This window comes from Tenrec ecaudatus, chromosome 5, assembly GCF_050624435.1.
Source record: "Tenrec ecaudatus isolate mTenEca1 chromosome 5, mTenEca1.hap1, whole genome shotgun sequence".
NCBI lineage: Eukaryota > Metazoa > Chordata > Mammalia > Afrosoricida > Tenrecidae > Tenrec > Tenrec ecaudatus.
The window spans coordinates 88,346,855-88,369,623 of NC_134534.1; the positions used below are offsets into that span (position 1 = coordinate 88,346,855).

Below are 22,769 nucleotides of genomic sequence, written 5' to 3' on the forward strand. Positions count from 1 at the left end.
GTTCTCACTGACCAGGAAAAAGAACATTGAGTGGAAAACATGCCGTGCTTTGAAAGAACAGCTCTAAAGCAACCCAGACTTTTCCCCCAAGGTCATTCATTACTGGTGACAAGACAGAGTGCTATTTTTACGACCCCTAAAGCAAACATCAGTCAGGCCAGTGGAAGATGCCAACATCATCTCGCCCACAAAAAGTTCAAGCAAAATAAAAAATCAAGATAATGCTCTTTTTTTTTTTTGCTTCTGATGTGAGGGGGATAATGCATTTGGAGTTTGTTCCACCAGGTCAGACTGTTATTCAAGCTTTCTATTTAGAGGTTCTGAAAAGATTGTGTAACAGTGTGTGACAAAAAAGGCCTGATTTGTGGGAAATGGGGGACTGGTTTTGCCACCATGACAATGCACCTGCTCACGCAACCATCTCTGTGCCAGTTTTTGGCAAAAACATCATGCCTCTTTTGTCCCACACACCTTACTCATCTGACCTCACTCTGAGCGACTTCTTTTTGTTTCCACAAATGAAGAGGGACATAAAAGGACAGCAATTTGACAGTGTGGGTCTGAAGAATAAAACAACGGAGGTGCTGTCAGCCATCCAAACAGATGAGTTTGAAAAATGTTTCTAAGAATAGAATTTCAGGTTTGACAGATATAGTAAGCGTAATGGAGAGTACCTTGAAGGTCAGAAGGCTGTTTTGTAAAAAAATTTAAATACATAGCTTTGAAAAAAATTCCAATTTTTATAACCCCTTGTAATACAATGTATTGTATATTATAACACATTCTGCTTCTGTCTAGTAGAGATACCCCTTCTCCCACCACCGTGGCCATGTTTTGTCTGAGCTTGCTCCCATGGGCTCCTGGTCGTGCTTGCTGGGTTAGGGAAAGCTCCTGTTCCCACTGTTTTTAGAACCAGAGTCCCAGCTTGCACTTCTGTGAGCTTATTTTTTAATTATACTTTTTGATTTATTCTTTAATAACATTCATAGAAACTTATTCTAGCAGAAAGATGAAGAGCCAAGTCTTGCTTTCTTTTATTTAAATTATTATTTTAAATGGTTCACTTCACTAGGAATCTAGTATATTCAAAGGCAACAAGGGATGTTGTACTGAATCCACCCTTCAAGATTCTCTTCTAATGTAGGACTAGAGTAAAGAATCCTTTTTCTGCTGGGTGGTTAATTCTTTTAAAGTTGTTTATGTGCTATAAGTACTGTATGCCTCCGTATTCAGAATCATGCAATTAGTTATATGTTAAAAAGTAATTGAAAGTTTGGAAATAGATAGTGCTGATTATTATATAACACGATGAACAGAAATAATGTCACTGAATCATATATATAAAAATAGTTGAAATGGCCAATATTTTTCTTTTATATGTTTCACCGTGATAATTTTTCAAGAATTGATTGGTCAGTACAACCTTAAATCTAATGGTGCTCATTTTCACAGGTACCTCTAATTGTATCATATTGGTTAATACAATGACTTTTTCCCTCATTATTTAGTGATTTAGAATCTAGAAGAGAAGTAAAAAAAGAGGAAGGTGAAGCATTTGCACGAGAACATGGGCTTATCTTCATGGAAACTTCTGCTAAGACTGCTTCCAATGTGGAAGAGGTAAGTAAGAGAGGCCCTTTTAAATGTTTATTACATTTTTACTTTGTAAGGATTTTTTATATATCTTCACTTTTATGTATTACAATTTCATCCATAAATTCACATTTTTGAATAAATAGAAGGTAGCCTGCATTTATTTCCTTTGAAAAGTCTTATTCCAGTCATTTTATATCAGACTCAAAACGTGTATTCTCGTCTCTAATTGCTTGGACACATCATTATGTATATTTTCCCCAAATTAGGTTTTGTTTTTTTGCAGGGGGGAAGAAAACCCAACACTGATGAAATTTAGAAATAGTTCAAGACAAGAAACATTTGTAGCTATTTTATCTACTAAAGTTTAAATGGAAAAAGTCGATAATTTTGCTATGTAAGGCTTTACAAAGCACGGAAGTTCTGACTTTTTAAATGAATATTTTAATAAATATCTCCATTATTTTCATTGATTGACCGGAACTATTAGAATTTTTCTGTACAAACTGCTATCTGTGTTTGGGTTTGCTGGTATGTACTATGCATAGATGATAAGACTTAATTCTCTGTATATCACTAAGGAAAATTTATCACTATACATTATAAAAAGGAAATTAGACTATGAAATTAGTGATTTGCCAAAGTAATGTATGGTCTCCATTTTCTGGGTAAAAAAGAGCAACTGCAAAAGGGAGTTTTAATAACTGATTTAAGAATACCATTGTGCGTATGGCAAAGGATAGAGTTTAGGCAGCAGCTAGCACTGTGCCTTATAAATAAGGAAACAGTTACTAATTCTTAAGAGTGATACTTCCACCCCTTGTAAATACTCCTTGAATTTAGTTGATTACAATAACTCAACAGCATTGGTATTTACTGAGTAATTCATGGATCAGTTGTCATACACATCTATATTGGATGAAGTCCCTGGTTGACACATTTGGCTGAGATCTACCCTGAAGCACCTCAGAAGAAAGGCCTGGTGATCTGCTTACAAAAATCCAACCATTCAAAACCCGAGCGAGCACACAGGTCTGCTCTGACACACATGGGATCAAAATTCCAGACAACTAGGCGCGGTTAGACTTGATTAGGTGATCCATAATTTTTCTTTATACATTTTATTCAGGGGCCTGCTAATTTTTTTATGTGTTGTAGCCAATAATTAAAGCTTGGTAAAATATTAGAGTAACAGTTCACTTTACACAGCAAACTGAAAAAAGAAATCTGTCACTTTGCTGAACTTTGTATTATATCAGAAACAGTCATTGCTAATATTTTGTTGGGGAGGCCTTCCACACATCTGAAACATAACCTTATTGACTGTATTTTTTGGTGGCTTTTGACACTGTATATTTTAAAACCAAAAACACATTTTAATGAAGGATAACACTATGAAATCAGAAGACAAGGATTAACTACTTTAAAACAATTTTCTATTTCTAGTTTTGATGCCACAAGTATACCTGCTAATGCTTTGATGTTAGTTCTTCTTAACAAGTACCAAACAAAAACCAAACCCATTTCCACCAAGTGGATCTCAGCTCGTAGCGCTCCTCTGTAGAGTGAAATCCTTATAGGAGCACATAGTTCATCTTTCTCCAGAGGAGCAGCCAGCACTGCTCGAGCATAAATAGCAAATGACTGTGTCTTTTGGCTGAACACCGAAATAAAATTCCAGACTTCCATGAATGCTTTGGTAGCATATATTAGAAGAGATCTGTATCTGTAATTAATGGAATTAACATAAAATTTGATCATGCAGGAATTTCCCATATTTGTATGAGAACATTTTACTAAGCAGTGTAATTTCTTCCTAGAAACAAAGTATTTTAAGAAATATTTTGGCATGGTTTTATTTTAACGTATTCACCGACTGGCATTACATAATATGATACCCTACTAGATATACCTAAAAGCTAAACTTATTTAGTGATAAAGTATTTTAAGACTGTGGAGAAGGAGGCTGAAATGAATCCTGGCTCTCTTAACATGGCTTTGGAATTGAATGAATATTAAATGAGTATTAAAATAATGATAATAACCAAGGGACTAGGTATAATTTTCTCTATTCATCCCACTAAATACAACTAAACACAGAACATTACATATAAAACAAACACAAGACTCTTAACATATAGAGAGGAGACTAGTAACCTGGGAACCTGAGATATGGCACAGCAGTGAGTACCCTGGATTTCCTTTAGAACCTGGCACATGTGTCAAAAGCATTAAAAAAAAAAAAGTCTTCTGACTCAAACCAAAGAACCAGAAAGGGGCAACTTCACAAGACAAAAAGCTGTTAGACAATATGTACTGTATGATAACCAAACATTGCAGAAAAAACTGTGACACACTACCATCTACCCCTGCAAAAGCTAAGAAGGCACATACTTCCACGATTGGCAGTCAATAACTAACAAGGTTTTCCTACCCCTACTAAGTAGTAATGAGGGTCCCACATGTCAGCTGTCAACAGATGCCAAATGAGGAACCTAATCTTGTACCCCCACCTTGTAGTAATGAAATACCTCATCTTCCCCCTCAACATATTGTGTTAGACTGGGTTGTCTAGAGAAACAAATCCAGTGGACTCATATGTATAAGAAAGCACTCTGTTTTGTTTTTTTTACATTTTTTACATTTTATTAGGGACTCATACAACTCATCACAATCCATACATATACATATATCAATTGTATAAAGCACATCCATACATTCCCTGCCCCAATCATTCTCAAGGCATTTGCTCTCCACTTAAGCCCCTTGCATCAGGTCCTCTTTTTTTTTTCCCCTCCCTCCCCACTCCCCCCTCCCTCATGTGCCCTTGGTAATTTATACCTCGTTATTTTGTCATATCTTGCCCTATGCGGAGTCTCCCTTCCCCCCTTCTCTGCTGTCCCTCTCCCAGGGAAGAGGTCACATGTGGATCCTTGTAATCAGTTCCCCCTTTCCAACCCACTCACCCTCCACTCTCCCAGCATCGTCCCTCACACCCTTGGTCCTGAAGGTATCATCCACCCTGGATTCCCTGTACCTCCAGCCCTCATATGTACCAGTGTACAGCCTCTGTCCTATCCAGCCCTGCAAGGTAGAATTCGGATCATGGTAGTTGGGGGGAGGAAGCATCCAGGATCTGGGGGAAAGCTGTGTTCTTCATCGGTACTACCTTGCACCCTAATTAACCCATCTCCTCTCCTAAACCCCTCTATGAGGGGATCTCCATTGGCTGACACTTGGGCCTTGGGTCTCTACTCTGCACTTCCCCCTTCATTTAATATGGTATATACATACATATATACATATACATATATACATATACACACATATACACATACATACACACACTTATATCTTTTTTTTTTTTTTTGCATGATGCCTTATACCTGGTCCCTTGGCACCTCGTGATCGCACTGGCCGGTGTGCTTCTTCCATGTGGGCTTTTTTGCTTCTGAGCTAGATGGCCGCTTGTTCACCTTCAAGCCTTTAAGACCCCAGACACTATCTCTTTTGATAGCTGGGCACCATCAGCTTTCTTCACCACATTTGCTTATGCACCCATTTGTCTTCAGCGATCCTGTCATGGAGGTGTGCAGTCAATGATATGATTTTTTGTTCTTTGATGCCTGGTAACTGATCCCTTCGGGACCACTCGATCACACAGGCTGGTGTGTTCTTCCATGTGGACTTTGTTGCTTCTGATCTAGATGGCCGCTTGTTTATCTTCAAGCCTTTAAGACCCCAGTCACTATCTCTTTTGATAGCCGGGCACCATCAGCTTTCTTCACCACATTTACTTGTTCACCCACTTTGGTTCCAGCCGTTGTGTCGGGAGAGTGAGCATCATAGAGTTCCAATTTAATAAAAGAAGGTATTCATGCATTGAGGGAGTGTTTGAGTAGAGGCCCAAGGTCCTTCCGCCACCTTAATACTTGACCTATAAATATAGACACATAGATCTATTTCCCCATCCTCCCATATATATTTGCATGTACATGTCTTTGTCTAGACCTCCATGAATGCCCTTTGACTCCTAGCTCTTTCCTCCATCTCCCTTGACTTTCCTTCTGCCCTACTACCATGCTTCGTCACCACCTGGGCTAGAGTATACCTCTTCTCTAAGCAACCTTACCCTTGATCATTTCCCACCAGGCCTGCCACTCCCCCTTCTCTACCATTTGGGGTCCCATGTTTTTCCCTTGTCCCTGGGTTTGTTAACACCACTTCCTTACCCCCCCCTACCCCCCCACCCCAAGTCCCCCCGGAACTGTCGGTCCCGTTGTTTTTCCTCCAGATAGTTCATCCAGCCTGTCCTATTCAGACAGACCTGTGGAGACAATAACATGAAGGAAAACAAGACAGGAAAACAAAGCAACAGTGTACAACCAGACAACAAAAACAAACCACTGACAAAGAACAGAACAAAACAGTTCACAAGAGAAAAGCTTGTAGTTAGTTCAGGGATCGTTTGCTGGCCCTTAGGAGCATTTTCCAGTCCAGTCTGTTGGGGCACCACGCCCTGGCCCCAAAGTCCACTTTCAGCATTCCCTGGGGACCTTGCCACTCCATTCCCTTGCTGTTCCGCTGCACTCCCCCAGTGCTTTGCCTCGGTGTGGTGGGATCAGGTCAGGTGCAATTCCCACACTGTGTCTCCGGTAGAGTAGCCAGTCCACAGAGAGAACAACATGGCTGGCCCCACTATGAGAAATGATGCCAATCAGTGACTAAGAGCGATACAGAGCACTCTGTTTTATATGAAGAATCTTATATCAAGAAGGCATCCCAACCATTAGGTCAATACAAGCCAGGGTCCTCTTCAGGCTCATAGCTGCAAGGAACGTTATAGGCCCAGTGGGTACAGTCATGTGAATCCAAATTTGGTGGAATATGGCAGGGCTGCGACAGCACTCTAGGTTGGCAGCCCATATGGAGTTAGGCAGAGTCCCCAGAAACAGGGCAGCAGAAGAGCAGAGAGAAAGCAGGACGTTCTCAGTGTCTCCCATTCTTACACAAAAAGGTTCTCACTCTTACACAGTTGAAGCTACAACCCAATTGATAGGTTGGACCTCACCCCTACCTTGCCCAGGAATGTTGAGTTCACATAATACCTAACCATCACAGGTACCATAGGAAGCTGAATAAAGCAGAGGTTTAAAGATGTCCAGAGTCTTATGCTGTCTAAGATAGCCAGAAGTCTAAAGAAAATAACCAGAAAATATTAAGTTTCATAAACTTAATGAAAAGGAGATAATCAATAGGTATCAAAAGTATAATGACCGAGATGTTAAATTATCTGACAGATTTTAAAGTAACTATCAGAAAAGAAATTTAATGCAGAGTTATGGAGAAGAACGAAACAAATTAAAAGACTTTTTAGCACTCAGAAAAAAGATCTTGAATTTCAAATTTGAAATTAAAAAAGAAAAAAAGCAACTCCATGAGTGAGCTTATCAACAAAATGGAGACAACAGAGGAAAGAATTAGTAAGCTAGATAATAGGAACAATAGAAACTTTCGGTTGGCAGAGGAGGGATGAGGTGAACAGCACCTCCGGAGCCTTTGGAGCTGTAACAAAAAATGTATCCTTTGTGTCATCAGAATTTTAAAAGGAAAGGAGAAATAGGTGGTATTAAAATAGTATTTGAAGAAACAGTAACTGAAAGAATATCAAGTTTGCCCCCCCAAAAAATTAGAAAAGCCAAATTAACCCAAAAAACATAATCCCAAAGAACTCCACACCATGATGAATCATAATCAAACCTATGAGATTTAGTTATAAGGAAAAGATTGTGAAAGAAACAAACAATAGACCTTATGTGTAGTGGGAAGATCCTTTGAATAGTAGCATATAGTAGAAACTGTAGAAGCCAGAAAGAATGTTTATAAGATTTTTTCACAAGCTAAAAGAATCATGTATTAGCAAAGGTATTTCTTTTTAGAAATAAAAGCAAAACCAAGAAATATCAGATGAAAGAAAAGAATATTTGTGAATAACGAACTTATTGTGAAAGAATTATTAAAGAACGTTATTTAGCAGAAAATAAATAATAAAAGAAGGAATATTAGAATGTCATAACAGAGTGCAAATTATGGGATTAAAAAAAATAAGTTTTAAGTAAAATTAAAATGGAAATTTGTGTTAACACTGGGTTCTCTAGAGAAGGTAAACCAGTTTCCACTTGTATGTACAAGGGGTTACCCACCTCCCCCAAAGCTATGTATTTAATTTATTTATTATATTTTTTCACAAAACAACCTTAGCACCTTCAAAGTACTCTCCATTACACTTAATACATTTGTCAAATTGCGATTCTATTCTTGCTCATCTAGCGAAAAAAATGCATACTATGAAAGCTCTGCCAAGCAGAGCTCCTTTCCTTTTTTTTTTTTTTGGTAACCCCTTGAATATGAGGATAGATGCTTATATGAAGAAAAATGGCTCACATGGGTGTAGAAGCAGTTAGGTTTAGTTTGGTCGTTGGATATTATGCTGAAGATTTTTCCGATTCATGTGCCTGATGGAGCCATGAAATTGAAAGATCAGAGATCAGTGCAAGCAAAGGTGGGCCAGCAGGTCATATGTTACTGCATTCTGATGATAGCTCCTGGCAGATGCTATCATGGACCACCACCAAAAGTCCCAAGAGACCAGGTGCAATATTCATGCCAATAGGAAGGGAAAAGGATGGGCCACTTCTCTGCATCAACTCTTTTATAGAGATCAAAGAGAATACACCCCTAAGGAGTTATTATCAGGCTGTGACCTGCACCTTCAGGGTGGAGGTTTGGGGTGGGGTAGGCACTCACCATCAAGCCAAGGAGATAGATTCCCAGCCAGGCTAGGTTGACACAAAACCCGACTACCACATTCCACCCCTCATCATCTTGACACCTGTACGCCTCTTTAAACTCACACAATATACATAATGTAATATACATCACGTGTATAAATGAAAACACAAACACCATTTACAGCATACATTTTGTATAAGAACAAGACAAAAATATTTAATGCAAAAATACAAAGAAGAGATACTAATAACAATTACAGTCCTTGTGTCTGTAACTGATTACATGGTATAGCTGATATTTAGAATTACCTTTTCTACCACTCATTCTTTATTCCCTTGTCCTCAACTGGTCATACATAGTTTGTTGCCTGATGTGGTGACTCAGATCATTAGTAGTCATTCCCGAATTAGGTGGCTATAGCTTATCATTTACTTTAATCAGAGGGCATAGTAGGACTAAAAGATGACCAAAGAAATATGATGGATTTCAGACATACTCCACTTTACCTCCTAATCCAATTTTCTCTTGCTCATCAGGATTAATTATACCACTCAGTACAGTAAAACCCTTCATTGCCTGTTAATCCAGAGTCAGTAGTCCAAAATGTTCAGAAAGCATTCTTAATTGCCAGTTTAGTGGAATCATTGCTGTCTCTCCAGGTGGGAAAATTCCTCCATTTCGAACTATGACTTCCACACCTGAAGAGTATAAAATGACAGAAACAGGAAGTAAAAACTGTCTACAAGCAGGTTACTTTGTTGCCACTCCTATCTGCATTGCTTGGTTTCAGGACCCAGGCATCCTGGCTGTTGGAGAAACAGCTTCATGTATTGGACATAGGTTTAAAGCATATACACCCCCTGGAGAACATTGCCTCAATGCTGCAAGGAATTGCCAGCCTAGCTAATGCTGTAATTGTGTGTTTAGATTTGACAAATGTTGCTTTTGGCAGAACCATTGAATGAAGGGAAGGCTAATTCAATCCAGAGTGTCTATTCCAATAAGAACAAAATGCTGCCCTTTTCCATGATAGAAATGGTCTTGTGTAATCAGCCTTCCACCATCAAGTTGCTAGTTGATTTCTCCAAGGACTGGCCTAATATTTCAAACTCAGTGTTTATTACAGCTGCTGGCAGATTAGGTACTCATCAGGGACAGTAGCCAATGTGGCCTTGGTGAGTGAAAGATATTGCTGAACCCGTATATAACCTCCATTTCTGTCCTTTTCTGCCATCATAGTCACTTTGTCTATGGGTCTACTGGCCAGTGACAGGAGTGGCTGGGAAAAGTGAATTCTGGTTTCCACACATTGTGTCTTTCAATCCATTTGATTGTTAAAGTCCTCTTCTGCAGTGATAACCTTTTGGTGAGCATTCATATGAGATGTCTAACCAAATACCTCGTCCCCACATCTCCTTATTAGCAGTTTTCCATTCATGTTCCTTCCAAGCCCTTGACCATTCAGCGAAACCATTGGCCACAGCCCATGAATCAGTACATTTGTCAGTTTCTCCTTCCAAGTAAAACGTACAGCCTGAGATACTATTTAAAGTTCAGCCCCTTGGGAAGATTTATCTTTGCTACTGTCATTGAGGGACGTCCAGAAAGGAGCTCTACTGCTGGTATCCACTTTTGAGTGATTCCTGCATATTATACCATTAGTAAACCAAGCATAAGTTTTCTTGTCATAAGACTTTCTTAAGAAATTCCCTATGAGTTCATAGTATAGGTTGGGAGGACAGCACTATGACAGGAGTGGCATTTAGGCCACTTCTTTCTGCAGCTTACTTGTGCCTTCAGTTCTTGATCCAGCTCAATCTCATATATTACCATTTCCATTCAGTGAGGCAGTGCTGCTGTATTACTCTATGGAACAGGAAACACCCAGTTCATGATAGGTAGCATGGTCACTTTATGGCCCAAGGTGAGGTTTAATGTATCTACAAAGACCCAGAAACAAACTAAAAGTTGTTTCTCAAATAGAGAATGGTTGTTTGCAGAGGATGGCAGGGCTTTGCTCTAAAATCTTCAGCGTTTGTGTTGTGGTTCTCCAATAGGAATCAGCCAAAGACTCCAAACTACATCTCTAACACACCCTAATAGGGATATGTTGTCTCCAAAATCCAAAGAGGTCCATTAGCCGTTGTGCTGCCATCTTAATTATGGGAGAGGTCAGATACAATAACTCACCCTTCACTTTGTAGGAGTATCTCAACATACCCCACACCACTGGACCCCAAAAATTTCACTCAGGTGGAAGGAACCCGAATTTTTGTCACATTAACTTCCCACTCTGTCGCAGATATTTACCAATAAGTGAGAGTTGCTGATACTTCTTCGTTACTACATCGTGTCAGCATAATGTCATCAGTGTAATGGAACACTGACATTTTGTGGAAAAGAAAGGCAAGGCAATCAAGGAGAGTTGATATAATACCGAAGGTGAGTCATAAATATGTATTGTTGCCCCTGCTAGCTACAGGCATTTCAAAACCAAAACTGAGAAAAGGCTTTGGCCAGAGCTGTAGCTGCATACCAGCTGCCAAGAAAAGTACGGATTTACCGAAGTAGTGAAGCCACATCTGAATCTGCAGTTGCAGTTGAAGTCTCTACCTGGTTACATTTATGATAATTCACTGTAATCCTTATAAGGTCCATCCATTTTTTATATAGATACTGTTCTTAGGTGCTGTCCAGTGGATTCTGACTGAAAGCGACCCTGTCGACGACAACAAAACTTTGCTTGGTCCTGCACTGTCCCTCATAATTGTTTTATGTGTGAACCTAATCGATATAGCCAATGTGTCAATCCATCTTGTCTAAGTTCTGCCTAATTTCCCTGCCCCTCTAAGGCCAAATAGGTGAATTAAAAGGCATGTGGTAGTAATCAGCACCATTCTGTAAGCCTGGATGGGGGCATTAATCTCTGCAACTTCTCCAGGAATGTTGTACTACTTTTGGATTTTCTATTTTCTTAGGCAGCGGTTGTTCTAATGGTTTCAACTTAGCTTTTTGTACAATACTAGCCCTCGTTCCACATGTGTCAGTCTCAGTAGCAATTGTGAATGCTCAAATGATAATGGAACCAGGCTATCTAATGAGTCTTGTTCCAGTAGTGAGACATTTAAAATTATAAAGGGAGTTACCATCTTTCAGATGGTGAGCTTTTCTTAGATTCAGTAGACACAAATGGAAATATGGTACTGTTAAGGAAATGTATATATATAGAGAAGTTTATGTCAAGAAACAATGGCTCCCACACATGTGTAACAGCGGTTAAGTTCAGTCTGGTTGTCAGATATTGGAAGTTTTTCCTGACTTGTGTTGCTCCCTGGGGATGGGAAGCCAGGAAGTTGGAAGATGAGAGCCCAGAGGAGGCAGAGACAGAATGCCAGATCAGATTTTATATCAGGCTGCTGATAACTGGCAGGATTGGCAGGCAATGTTGCAGGCTGCCCACACATTTCCCAAAAGACCAGAAGCAGGATCCAGGATAGCAGAAAGGAGGGAGAGAAGGCATCTTTTCCATACAACTTCTCTTTTGTAGATATCAAATAGGCCCCACCCTCAAGGAAACATCATCTTGATGTGATCTATACCCTATGGAAAAGAGCTTAGTACGAAACCACAGAGAATCGAACCTACACCAACATTTTCCTCCTTTTGCAGCTTCTAAATTTTTGATTCTCATTATTTACAGTAATTATGTGAAAGTTGCCACAATACAAAACTATTGTTCCAAGAAATACTTCCTTCTGTTTTACAAAGGAATAGTACTTCAAAACTATAGTATGAGGAGCCTGCAAACAGATTGTGGAAAAATTCCACTGTCTTTTAATTCTAATTTATCTACAAACTTTTTGAAGCCCCCTCATATACTTGGAGTAGCAGTACTTTAAACAGAAAAATAACCAAGAAAAGGTCAGGGCTTCAAACCAGTTCCTTTTGGTTTTGACTACCTGCTGAGAATTTGCCTTTTCATCCAGATATACTTAATCAGAATGTGCATTTTAACATCACCCCTAAGTGATTCTTCTGTCTCCCTGAGAATATTGTTGAACTGTATATTCTGTTTCTGTATATTTGGATTACAAAGGCAAATTCTCGGCAAAAGGTAAAAACTGGAATGAACCTGTTTGAAGATCTGTCCATAAAACCACGGAAGTATGAAACATGTAACACTAAATAGACCAACAACTGTACATTTGTTTGTAATATAACAGCTGAAAACATGCTTGTTTTCTTGTTTACTTGAACCTCAGTTGAGAATGTGTGTGTCGGACAACTGGTTTACTGCTATGCTCATGTACACAAAAGTGCCACCAGCATTGTTTTGAATTTATAAATAATATCAATTAGATGGATTTACCTTGTGGAATCTACAACTGAAAAATTGAATATAAAAAGGAAAGATATGCTTTCCACCCTTCGCTTGTTAGGTAAAGTCCTATAGTAATAGGCTTTGATGAGATATTTATACTTAATTCAATACCTGAAGTAACTACTGTGAAAGCTACACAAAGAGATATACTTTAAAATGGTATACTAGGAGTACAAGAAAAATAAAATGTCCTGAAACTGATTTCGGTGATGATGGAACAACTCACTATAATATGATTGTGCTATTGAATTGTATGACCTTTGAATTATATGCCAATAAAATTTTTTTATGTTATAAATAAGTCAATATAGAATTCTAAAACATCTTTAACAGGGTGGCAGGAAAAAGACTGATAACAAGCAGAAAGTACAACAAAATGGTAGAATTAATCTTTTACAAATCAACAGTACATTAAATATTAATCATCTAAATACTCATCAAAAGACATTTTGGTAGTACATATTTCATCTCTTTCACATAGGAATGTATGTGGGGCTACAAACAAGTTGTGGAAAAATTTCATTGACTTTTAGTTCCTTTAATGTACAAGCACCTCAGGTGCCTGGGGTAGGAGCATATTACACAGCAAATAGTCTAGAAAAAAACAGGTCTGCAAAGCAGTGTGTGGTACTTACATAATCTGGTGTCAGCTTTGGATTTAAGATGATTAAGAGTGAAGAGATGGAGTCTACTCTTGTCAATTGGGCCATAGCCAATGAGTCTTCAAGCCTTAGGGACCCACAGAATTCTGGAATTTGTGGTATTTCCTCCTTGGAGATGGGAGACTCCTCTCTCCCTCTGCTCACTCCCTGGGAGATATCCCTGAGGAGAAGTCCCATGGACCTACCCTGATGCAGCCAGAACCCTGGACCTGGAGAAGCTACATAGAGACCCATGCAAACACTGAGGTGCTTAACAACACCACTGGATCTACAAGACTTCCCACCCACTGACCTGTGATCTTACTGCCTTCAGCATCATTGCATATGTTTCATGAGTCTGAAGAAGATTTTATAGATTGGTATTGGAAATGTGGGTTAATATCAGACTTATGGACCTGATCTGGACTGGACTGGCATGTTTTCTCAATATCCAGCTGTTCTTGTATATAAACCTCTTTCTTATGCAAATATGAGTTTCTATAGATTTGTTTCTCTACTCTACCCAGAATAACACACAGTCCTTCTGGTTTTGACATAGTAAAAAGAAAGTTAATGTGGCTAGATTAATATCAAATTAAGTAGATCTCAGAACAAGTAAATTCCCTGAGCCAGAAAGGGACATTATAAGATAAGAGATTCATTCATCAGTAAAACACAGAAATTGTAAGTGTGTGTGTATCTTAACAACAAAGCTACAAAATATTTGGAGCAAAACTGAAAATAGAAATAGACAAATCCATAATTATATTTGGAGTCTTCAATACTTGCACCTTCATTCACAAAATAGGCCAAAAATTCAGCAAGAATATTGAAAAATTCAATATCCTCAAACAATAGTATCTAATCAACATTTATAGAATACCCAACAACAGCTAAGTTGACATTCTTTTCAAAGTGATAGTCACTATGTTAAAAAGTTTGATAGTTCTTCAAAAAGTTAAGCATAAAGTTACCAAATGAAAACATGCTGAGTGAAATAAGTCAGTCACAAAGGATAAATAATGCATAAAGGGACTTCAAAAAAATTCATGGAAAAATATTTGGAATTTTCCCATGTCCTTACTGGAACCTTCCTTATATTATCCCATTCATATGAAATAGGCAAATTTGCCAAGATAAATACATATTAATGCTTAATAGGGATAGGACAGATGGAGAAAAGATAAATTTTTGCTTAAGAGACTTTGATTGAATTTCTGTTGTTGATGAGGAATCATTTGGGAACCAGTAGTGTTAATAGTTGTACAATATCACCTATGAAGTCGATGCCCTTGATAACTGTAAAAATTGTCGTGTACCATCATGTTGGTTCAGACTCATAGTGACCCTATGTACAACAGAAGGAAACACTTCCCAGTACTGTACCATCTTCACAATTGTTCTTAATGTTCAAGCCCATTATTGTGTCTAAGACATCTTATTGAGTGCCTTCCTGTTTCACTGCCCCTCTGCTTTACCAAGCATGTCTTTTTCTAAGGATTAGTCTCTACTAACAGCATACACAAAGTACTTGACATTCTTGCCTCTAAGCATTCTGGCTGTACTTTTTCCTAGAGTGTGTGTGTGTGTGTGTGTGTGTGTGTGTGTGTGTGTGTACACACATACTAGGGTTCTGCATGCCTACCTCCTGTGCAATTGAAAATCTGCATATAATTTATAATCATTGAACAACACAAGCTTGACCTATGTGCACTTAATTTCATATGATTTTTTTATATTGTTACTGTGGTGAACTCAAGTGTTATGAGTATCTTTTTAAGTACTGTCACATAACATTTTAAACAAATACTTAAAGCACTTGATTTCATTATAGTAGCAAAAGGGGAAAAAGATCTGTTTATAAGTGGGACTATGCAGTTCAATCCCAGGTTGTTCAACAGTTGTGTATGTGTATATTTTAACATCATATAAAACAGGCATCCTCAAACTACCGCCCGTGGGCACATGCGGCCTGCCAAGGACATTTATCCAGCCTGCCGGGTGTTTTTGTACCGTTTGTTTTTTTAATTCAAAAAAAGATATGTGCAGTGTGCATAGGAAGTTGTTCATAGTTTTATTTTAAACTATAGTCCAGCCCTCCAATAGGTCTGAGGGACAGTGAACTGGCCCCCTGTTTAAAAAAATTTGAGGACCCCTGATATAAAAGGATGTCCATCCTTCAGTCTTTACAACTTTTGTAGTCAAAGTTTGTATTAACATAATATTAAACAGTAACAGTTTATATTAACATAATAGGCAAAGTTATGTCCAGTATATTAATTAATTAAATGAATAAATAAATACAAATAAGTGACTACGCAGAAAATCACCAAATGTTTTTTGGAATCACAGAACTCAATGATTTAGTGAGTTTTCAAGAGACAAGATAAACTTACAGAAATGAATTATATGTCTGTGTTCTAGCAATGAACATAACAATAAAATAATTACCAGGCATAATCACAAAAAGAAAATATTTTGATGTATTTTTAAAAGGCATTTAAGCTATATATGCTGAAAACTACAAAATGCTGATGAAGGTGACTTACCGTATATACTTGTGTATATATATGCTGAAAAACTGGAGTTTGGCTTATACACGGGTCAGTGGTACCCCAGCGAGGTGTAATATCTCGCAGGTGATTGCCGTTCCTCCGCTGTTCATTCAAAGCCCCGCTGACACTGCAGGGCTTTGAATGTTTGTTTACTCACATCTAACCAATCAGAGCTGTCCTATGATGTGGACGGCTCCAATTTACAGAAGCACCTGTACTGATTCACTTACGCGGGCAGCTGAACTGGTAAGGATGTGTCTGTGGCTGTGCTCCGTCTCTCCCCTCTGGTCTCTGTGTTGTTTTCTTATCCTATTAGAAATAGATACTCTTGAACCAAAACAAAAACGCTGGTCATATGAGGTTGGTTTCAAAATTAAGGTTGCGTCAAGAGCAGAAGAGAGCAATAACAGTATTGCAAATATGGAATTCTTTGTTGACAAAAAGCAAGTGAGGGAGTGGCGGAAAATGAAGGCTGACTTGGAACAGATTCAAAAAGCTCGTCGTGGTTTAATGTCTTTTTATGGGGTTCTAGAGAGTGAATTGCATAAATGGGTTATGGAGTGTCGTCAAAATGGTTACTGCGTAACAAGCATGGGACTCCACATACATGCTCTACAAATGGCTAAGGATGACAACTATAAAGCACCTGGCATTGAAAAATTTGCTGCACCAGCAGGATGGTGTACCCGCTTCATGAATAGGTTTGGCCTATGTTTGAAACAAGAACAAAGATTTCCCAGAAATTGCCATAAGACCTTGAAGAAAAAATTACCATATGCCATTCCAGTCACTTATTTTTTTTTAAATGGACTTCCCAATTCCCTAAGCTAAGGTGCCTAACATGAGTGAGAGAGTCAGTGAGTCAGTCAGTGAGAGAGTGAGTGAGTGAGTGAGTGAGTGAGTGAGTGAGTGAGTGAGAGTCAGTGAGTGAGAGTGAGAGTGAGAGAGCAAGTGAGTCAGTGAGAGCAAGTGAGTGCGAGTGTGAGTGAGTAAGAGTGAGAGTGAGTGACTGAGAGAGTGTGAGTGAGTGAGTGAGTGAATGAGTGAGTGAGTGAGTGAGTGAGTGAGTGAGAGTAAGAGAGAGTGAGTGAGTCAGTGTGAGTGAGAGTGAGAGTGAGTGAGTCTCCAGTCACTTATTATAAAACAAAGAAGGATTCATAATTATGACCTGGCAGATATTGGTAATATGGATGAAACTGCCGTGACTTTTGATCATCCAAGCAACAGAACTGTGGCAAGTTTAGGAGAAAAATACATTTTTCTCAAAACCACAGGAAATGGAAAAAACAAAACAAACACTTTACAGTTGTTCTATCGGGTTTGGCTAATGCAACTAAGCTGCATCCTGTCATTATTTTTAAAAGAAAGACCTTGCCTAAAAAGATCAATTTCCCACCAAGAATTACTGTGTGTGCACATGTTAAAGGCTGGATGGATGAAGATGGAACAAAAAAATGGCTGGAAGAAATTTGGAACCAATGACCAGGAGCAGCCTTAAAGAAAAAGCCATCATTACTTGTTTGGGATATGTTCAGAGCCCACCTATTGGATGACATAAGAAAATTGGCAAAATCTAGTAAAGTTACTTTAGCTGTGATTCCAGGTGGGCTTACATCTGTACTGCAGCCTCTAGATGCATCTTTGAATAAGCCTTTTAAAAAAAGATCATGTGTGAAGGATGTGGCACGAATAGATGTCATCTGGTCAAGCCCGGCTAACAAAAGGAGGAAATCTCATGAAACCTGACATAGAGTTAATAGCAAAGTGGGTTGGAGATGCATGGGAAGACATTCCAGAAGACATGATGCGACGTGCCTTCCAAAAATGTGGTATTAGTAATGCTATGGATGGCAGTGAAGACTGCGTGCACTTTGTATGAAAATGACAGCAGTGATGGTGATGACGGCGATCTCAGTGAGGACAGCGTCTGTGATGACCTCACACCAGCTGAAGCTCTGCATTAGGATACGGATGATGATGAATCGTTTTGAAGGATTTTAACTCTTTAAATTTTAGCTTGGTTGCTGATTGAGCTCAGGGAAGAGTACTCTTAAGGTATCTTTGTCTATACCTTCTTGTTTTTGTTGAACCTCTTTTCCATTTACTGTGCTGGTTTACTAATGGTAAATGACTTGTTGTCCTTTTAATTATGTTTTTTATTTAAAATAAATATTTAAATACATTACCTCACCGATGTCTCAATTTTTAGTAATTTTATTTTCATTTGTTTTGATTATTGAAACTCCAATAGCTTCTCCATTTTCCTCCCTAGGCTTATACTCGAGTCAATCAGTTTTTCTGGTTTCTCAGGTAATAATTAGGTACCTCGGCTTATACTCAGGTCGGCTTATATTCAAGTATATACAGTAAGCATTAAATAAAAGTCCAACAGCAGGGGTCCTCAAATTTTTTAAACAAGGGGCCAGTTCACCGTCCCTCAGACCTGTTGGAGGGCCGGACTATAGTTTTTTTTTAAAAAAAATATACAAACAAATTCCTTTGCACAATGTACATATCTTATTTTGAAGTAAAAAAAAACGGGGCAAAAACACCCGGCAGGCCGGATAAATGTCCTTGGCAGGTTGCATGTGGCCCACAGGCCGCAGTTTGAGGATGTCTGCACTAGGGGATCAAGTAGGGCAAGAAACAACCTAAAACTAAACATCAGTAGCTACCTGGGTCATTGTTGTGAAGTGTATTTGAGTTAGACTCAGACTTACAGTTGGCTGGTCCTGCACCATCCTCAAAGTTGCTGCTGTGTTTAAGTCTAATCTTGCACCTATTTTGTCAATCCATCTCATCTTTTTCACTGTTGGCTACATCACTATGTCCTTCAGGGATTGGACCCTTCAGATAACATGACCAAAAGACATGAGATGGAATTTTGCCATCTCATTTCCAAGGATCATTCTGGCTGTACTTTTCACAAAAACTTTTTCTTAGTTCTTTTGTCAGTTTATGGTGTATTCAATATTTTTTCTAACATCATTATTCAAGAATATCAATTCTTCTCCGATTTTCCTTATTTGTTGTCCAATTACCCGTGCACATGAAGCAGTTGGAAACACCACAGCTCCATTCAGGCCCACCATAGTCTTAAAATGACATCTTTGCTTTTTAACACTTTAAAGAAGTTTTTGTGCAGATTTGCCCATTGTAAAGCATCATTTGTTTTCTGGACAGTTGCTTCCCTGGACAGTGATTATGGATTCAAATAATCAACTTGAATGTTTTCTGTGTATATCATGGTGTTGATTATTGGTAAAGTTGGGAGGATTTTTAATTTTCTTTATGTTGCAGTGTTGTTAGGTACCTTTGAGCTAGTTCCTACTCATAATGACCAATATACAGCAGAATGAAACACCTTGTCCTGAGCCATCCTCACAATTGTTCTTATATTTCAGCCCATTTTTGTAGTCACTCTGTCAATCCATCTTGTCGAGTGTTGTGATTGGTAGGTGTATTTGTGCCAACCTGGCCAATAGGAGTGTGTGGGATTATATAAGGTCACAGTTTGTTTGGAGGAAAAAGAGATGAAGGGCTCGGCAAGGCCTGCCCCTCTCTCTTTTGCTCACTGGTGATTGGACCAGCATGCCACTGCTTTAGTTATTTCTCTGCCTCAACTTGTGAGCTACACTACCTGTGTGACAGCCAACCCGTGGATCGTGCTGCTAGAGCTTGAGGTTCCTTTGAGACCTGTTTCAGCACGTTGCCGGTACATACATCACTTGAGCTTGAGGCTGGTGGATCCTGTCATCTTGGAGTGCTTGAGTTCAATATCCCATCTGCGCCAACTTCACTAAGTTCCTGAGCTGCTGACTGTTGGTGACCCACCCTGCTGTTTGCTGCCTCTGGCCAAACTGCCTGCATTGTGCTAGGGAAGACTCAGTGTCTGCTTACTTGACCTTGGACCCAGCAGCCCTCATGAGTTTGAAGGACTTTCAGTATATTAGCTGTTCCTTGGAAGTGAGTTGAACTGAGCCCTCTACACTGCTGTGTAGACTAATTAGCTGTTATATTTCCTTCGTGCAGTATATATCCATCCATATGTGTGTGTATATCGGTGTGGGTGTGTATTTATAAGTGTCCTAGTTTTGTTTCTTTAGAGAACTCTAACACAAGGGTCTTCCTTTTATTCACTGCCCCTCTACTTTTTCAAGCATGATGTCCTTTTCTAGGAACTGGTCTCTTTTGAGTACGTTCTTTGTACATGTTGAGGTGTAATCTTGCTGTAAGCTGTAGTGTTTGTTCTCTGTCAGTATGTGTTTCAAGTCCTTTCTACTTTGAACAAAGAAGGTTGTATGCATGTTCTTTATATAGTCCATTTTATCAAATTATTTTCTCAGCATACAGATTAAATAACTTTGGTGAGAATATACAACCCTGATACATGCCTTTTCCTGATTTTTAAAAAACTTTCAGTATACCCTTATTCTTTTCTAACAATTGCCTCTTGGTTTACATACAAGTTCCACATGAGTGCAGTGAAGTGTTCTCAAATTTCCATTCTTCTTAAGACTATCTAAAGTGTGATATGATGTGTAGTCAAATGCCTTTGCATAGTCAATGAAACATATTGAATATCTTTCTAATATTATCTGCTTTCAGCCAAGTTCCATCTGACATCAACAGTGATATTATTCATTCTGCATTCTCTTTTAAGTCTAGCTGGAATGTCTGGTAGTTTCCTGTCCATGAACTGTTATAGCCATTTTTAAATTATCTTTAGTAGAATTTTACTTAATAATATTAATGATTTTTAATGGTAATTTTCACAACTCTGTTGGGTCACCTTTCCATAGAATTGGTACAAATATGGATCTCTTCCAGTTACTTGGCCGGGTCTTTTAAATGCTGTGACATAAACAAGTGAGCCTCTCATGTGCTGTATTTTTTGTTGAAACATTTCAATTATCATGATAGTGGTGGAGAAGAAGCATTAAAGAACTAGAGGAAAGTTGTATGTTTCATCAGTACTATACTGCACCCTGACTGGCTCGTCTCTTCCTTGTGACCTTTTTGGAGGTGATGTTCAATTGTCCACAGATGGACATTTGGGTCTCCACTGTGCACTCCCCTTCATTCACATTGATAGGATTTTTTGTTCTGGGTCTTTGATGCCTGATACCTGGTTCCTTCGACACCTCATGATGAAACAGGTTGTGTGCTTCTTCCATGTAGGCTATGTTGTTTCCCAGCTAGATGGCCACTTGTTTATCTTCAAGCCTTTACGACTCCAGATGCTATATCCTTTTTTTGATAGCCAGTCACCATCAGTTTTCCTCACCACATTTGCTTATGCACCTATTTTGTCTTTAGCAATAGTGTCTGGAAGGTGAGCATCACAGAATTCAGGGTTATTAGGACAAAGTGTTAATGCATTGAGGGAGTACTTGAGTAGAGGCCTAGTGTCCATCTGCTTCATCTTTGTTATTCATTGTCCAGCTTTTGCATGCTCTCAGGTATTTTAAAATAATCATAACTTGGATCAGGCCTTTTCTTCAAAGTGACATCTTTGCTTTTTAGCACTTTAAGAAATATTTTGTAGATTTTCCCCTATATGATGGCATCATTTGACTTCGTGGCTATTGCTTGTGTGTATGTTGATTTTAGATCCAGGTAAAAGGATTATTAGAAAAATTCAAAGTACTATTTCTAGAGGCTAACAGTTTGAATCCAGAAGCATTGCCAACCCCATGTTCCCTCTGAAGTCTTTTGGGGAAGCATCCTTCCTTGTCTCTCCTAATTTCTAGTGAGTGTTGGCAAACGTTGGACTTCTTGACTTGTAGCAGAATAATTCCAGTGTCTTCTTTTACCTGCACAGTGTTATCTTTTCCTCTGGAAGTTTATATATCTGTATCTAATTTTTTTAAGCTGTGTCTAAATTTTTATACGGACAATAGTCATATTGAATGTGGTACCCTTTTTGAAAGATGTTTGTCAAAACCTCAATGAAAGCACTCTCCGTGAATATTAGAATAGATAAATTAAAAGTAGTAACACCATCAAATTTGGTGAAGAAGTAGAAAAATCGGATAGCTCATACATTGCAGGTAGGAATATGAATAATATACTCTGGAAAATAATTTTGCATACAACTACTGTAAGACCCAACAGTTACATTCTTGAATAGTGATCACAGAGAATGAAGACTTAGGTTTATTGAAAAACCTGCACACAAATGTTCATTTCAACTCTTTTATACATAGTAGCAAAAAACATGGAGCAATCTGGATATTCAGTAAGTAATGGCTAAACAAATATTTCATCATATTTGGAATACAAGTCAGCAGTAAGAAAGAACATACAACAATCTGGTGGAAACTCAAACCAAAGTGAACTCAGAGCCATTGAGTCGATTTTGACTCACAGTGAATCGATAGGACAGGATAGAACTGCCCCCAAGGGTTTCTGAGATTGTAACTCTAAGGAAGTGCAAAGTCTTGTCTTTCTCCCTAGGAGTGGCTGGTTGTTTTGAACTACCGGCCTTTCAGGTAACCACTATGGCACCAGGGCTGCTATCCTGAAGGAAGCTGTCAATAATTAAGCTGAATGAATAAAAGTCATTTACAAAGGGTTGTGTATAGTATGGGTCCTTTAATAACATTAAGTTGGGAAAAAGTGTGGAAATGAAGAATAGATTAGTGGTTTTCAGAGTTAGGGAAAGTGTGGTAGAAAATGGGATAAATGTATCATGACAACTTAAAGATCTTTGTGATCATTGAAATGTTTTATATCCTTACTGTACCAATATTGATATTTTAGTTGTGATGCAATTGTTTTCTAAGATATCACCATTTGGGGAAC

At 38.5% G+C, this 22,769-nt stretch overlaps 1 protein-coding gene across 1 annotated transcript in view; it reads left to right on the plus strand.

The window, feature by feature from the left end:
• RAB2A (RAB2A, member RAS oncogene family) overlaps positions 1–22,769 on the plus strand; it is a 116,374-nt gene that overhangs the window by 57,459 nt on the left and 36,146 nt on the right. The window contains exon 6 of the mRNA XM_075549702.1: positions 1,509–1,620. Within this exon, the coding sequence (XP_075405817.1) occupies positions 1,509–1,620 (112 nt within the window). The remainder of the gene's footprint in view (positions 1–1,508; positions 1,621–22,769) is intronic.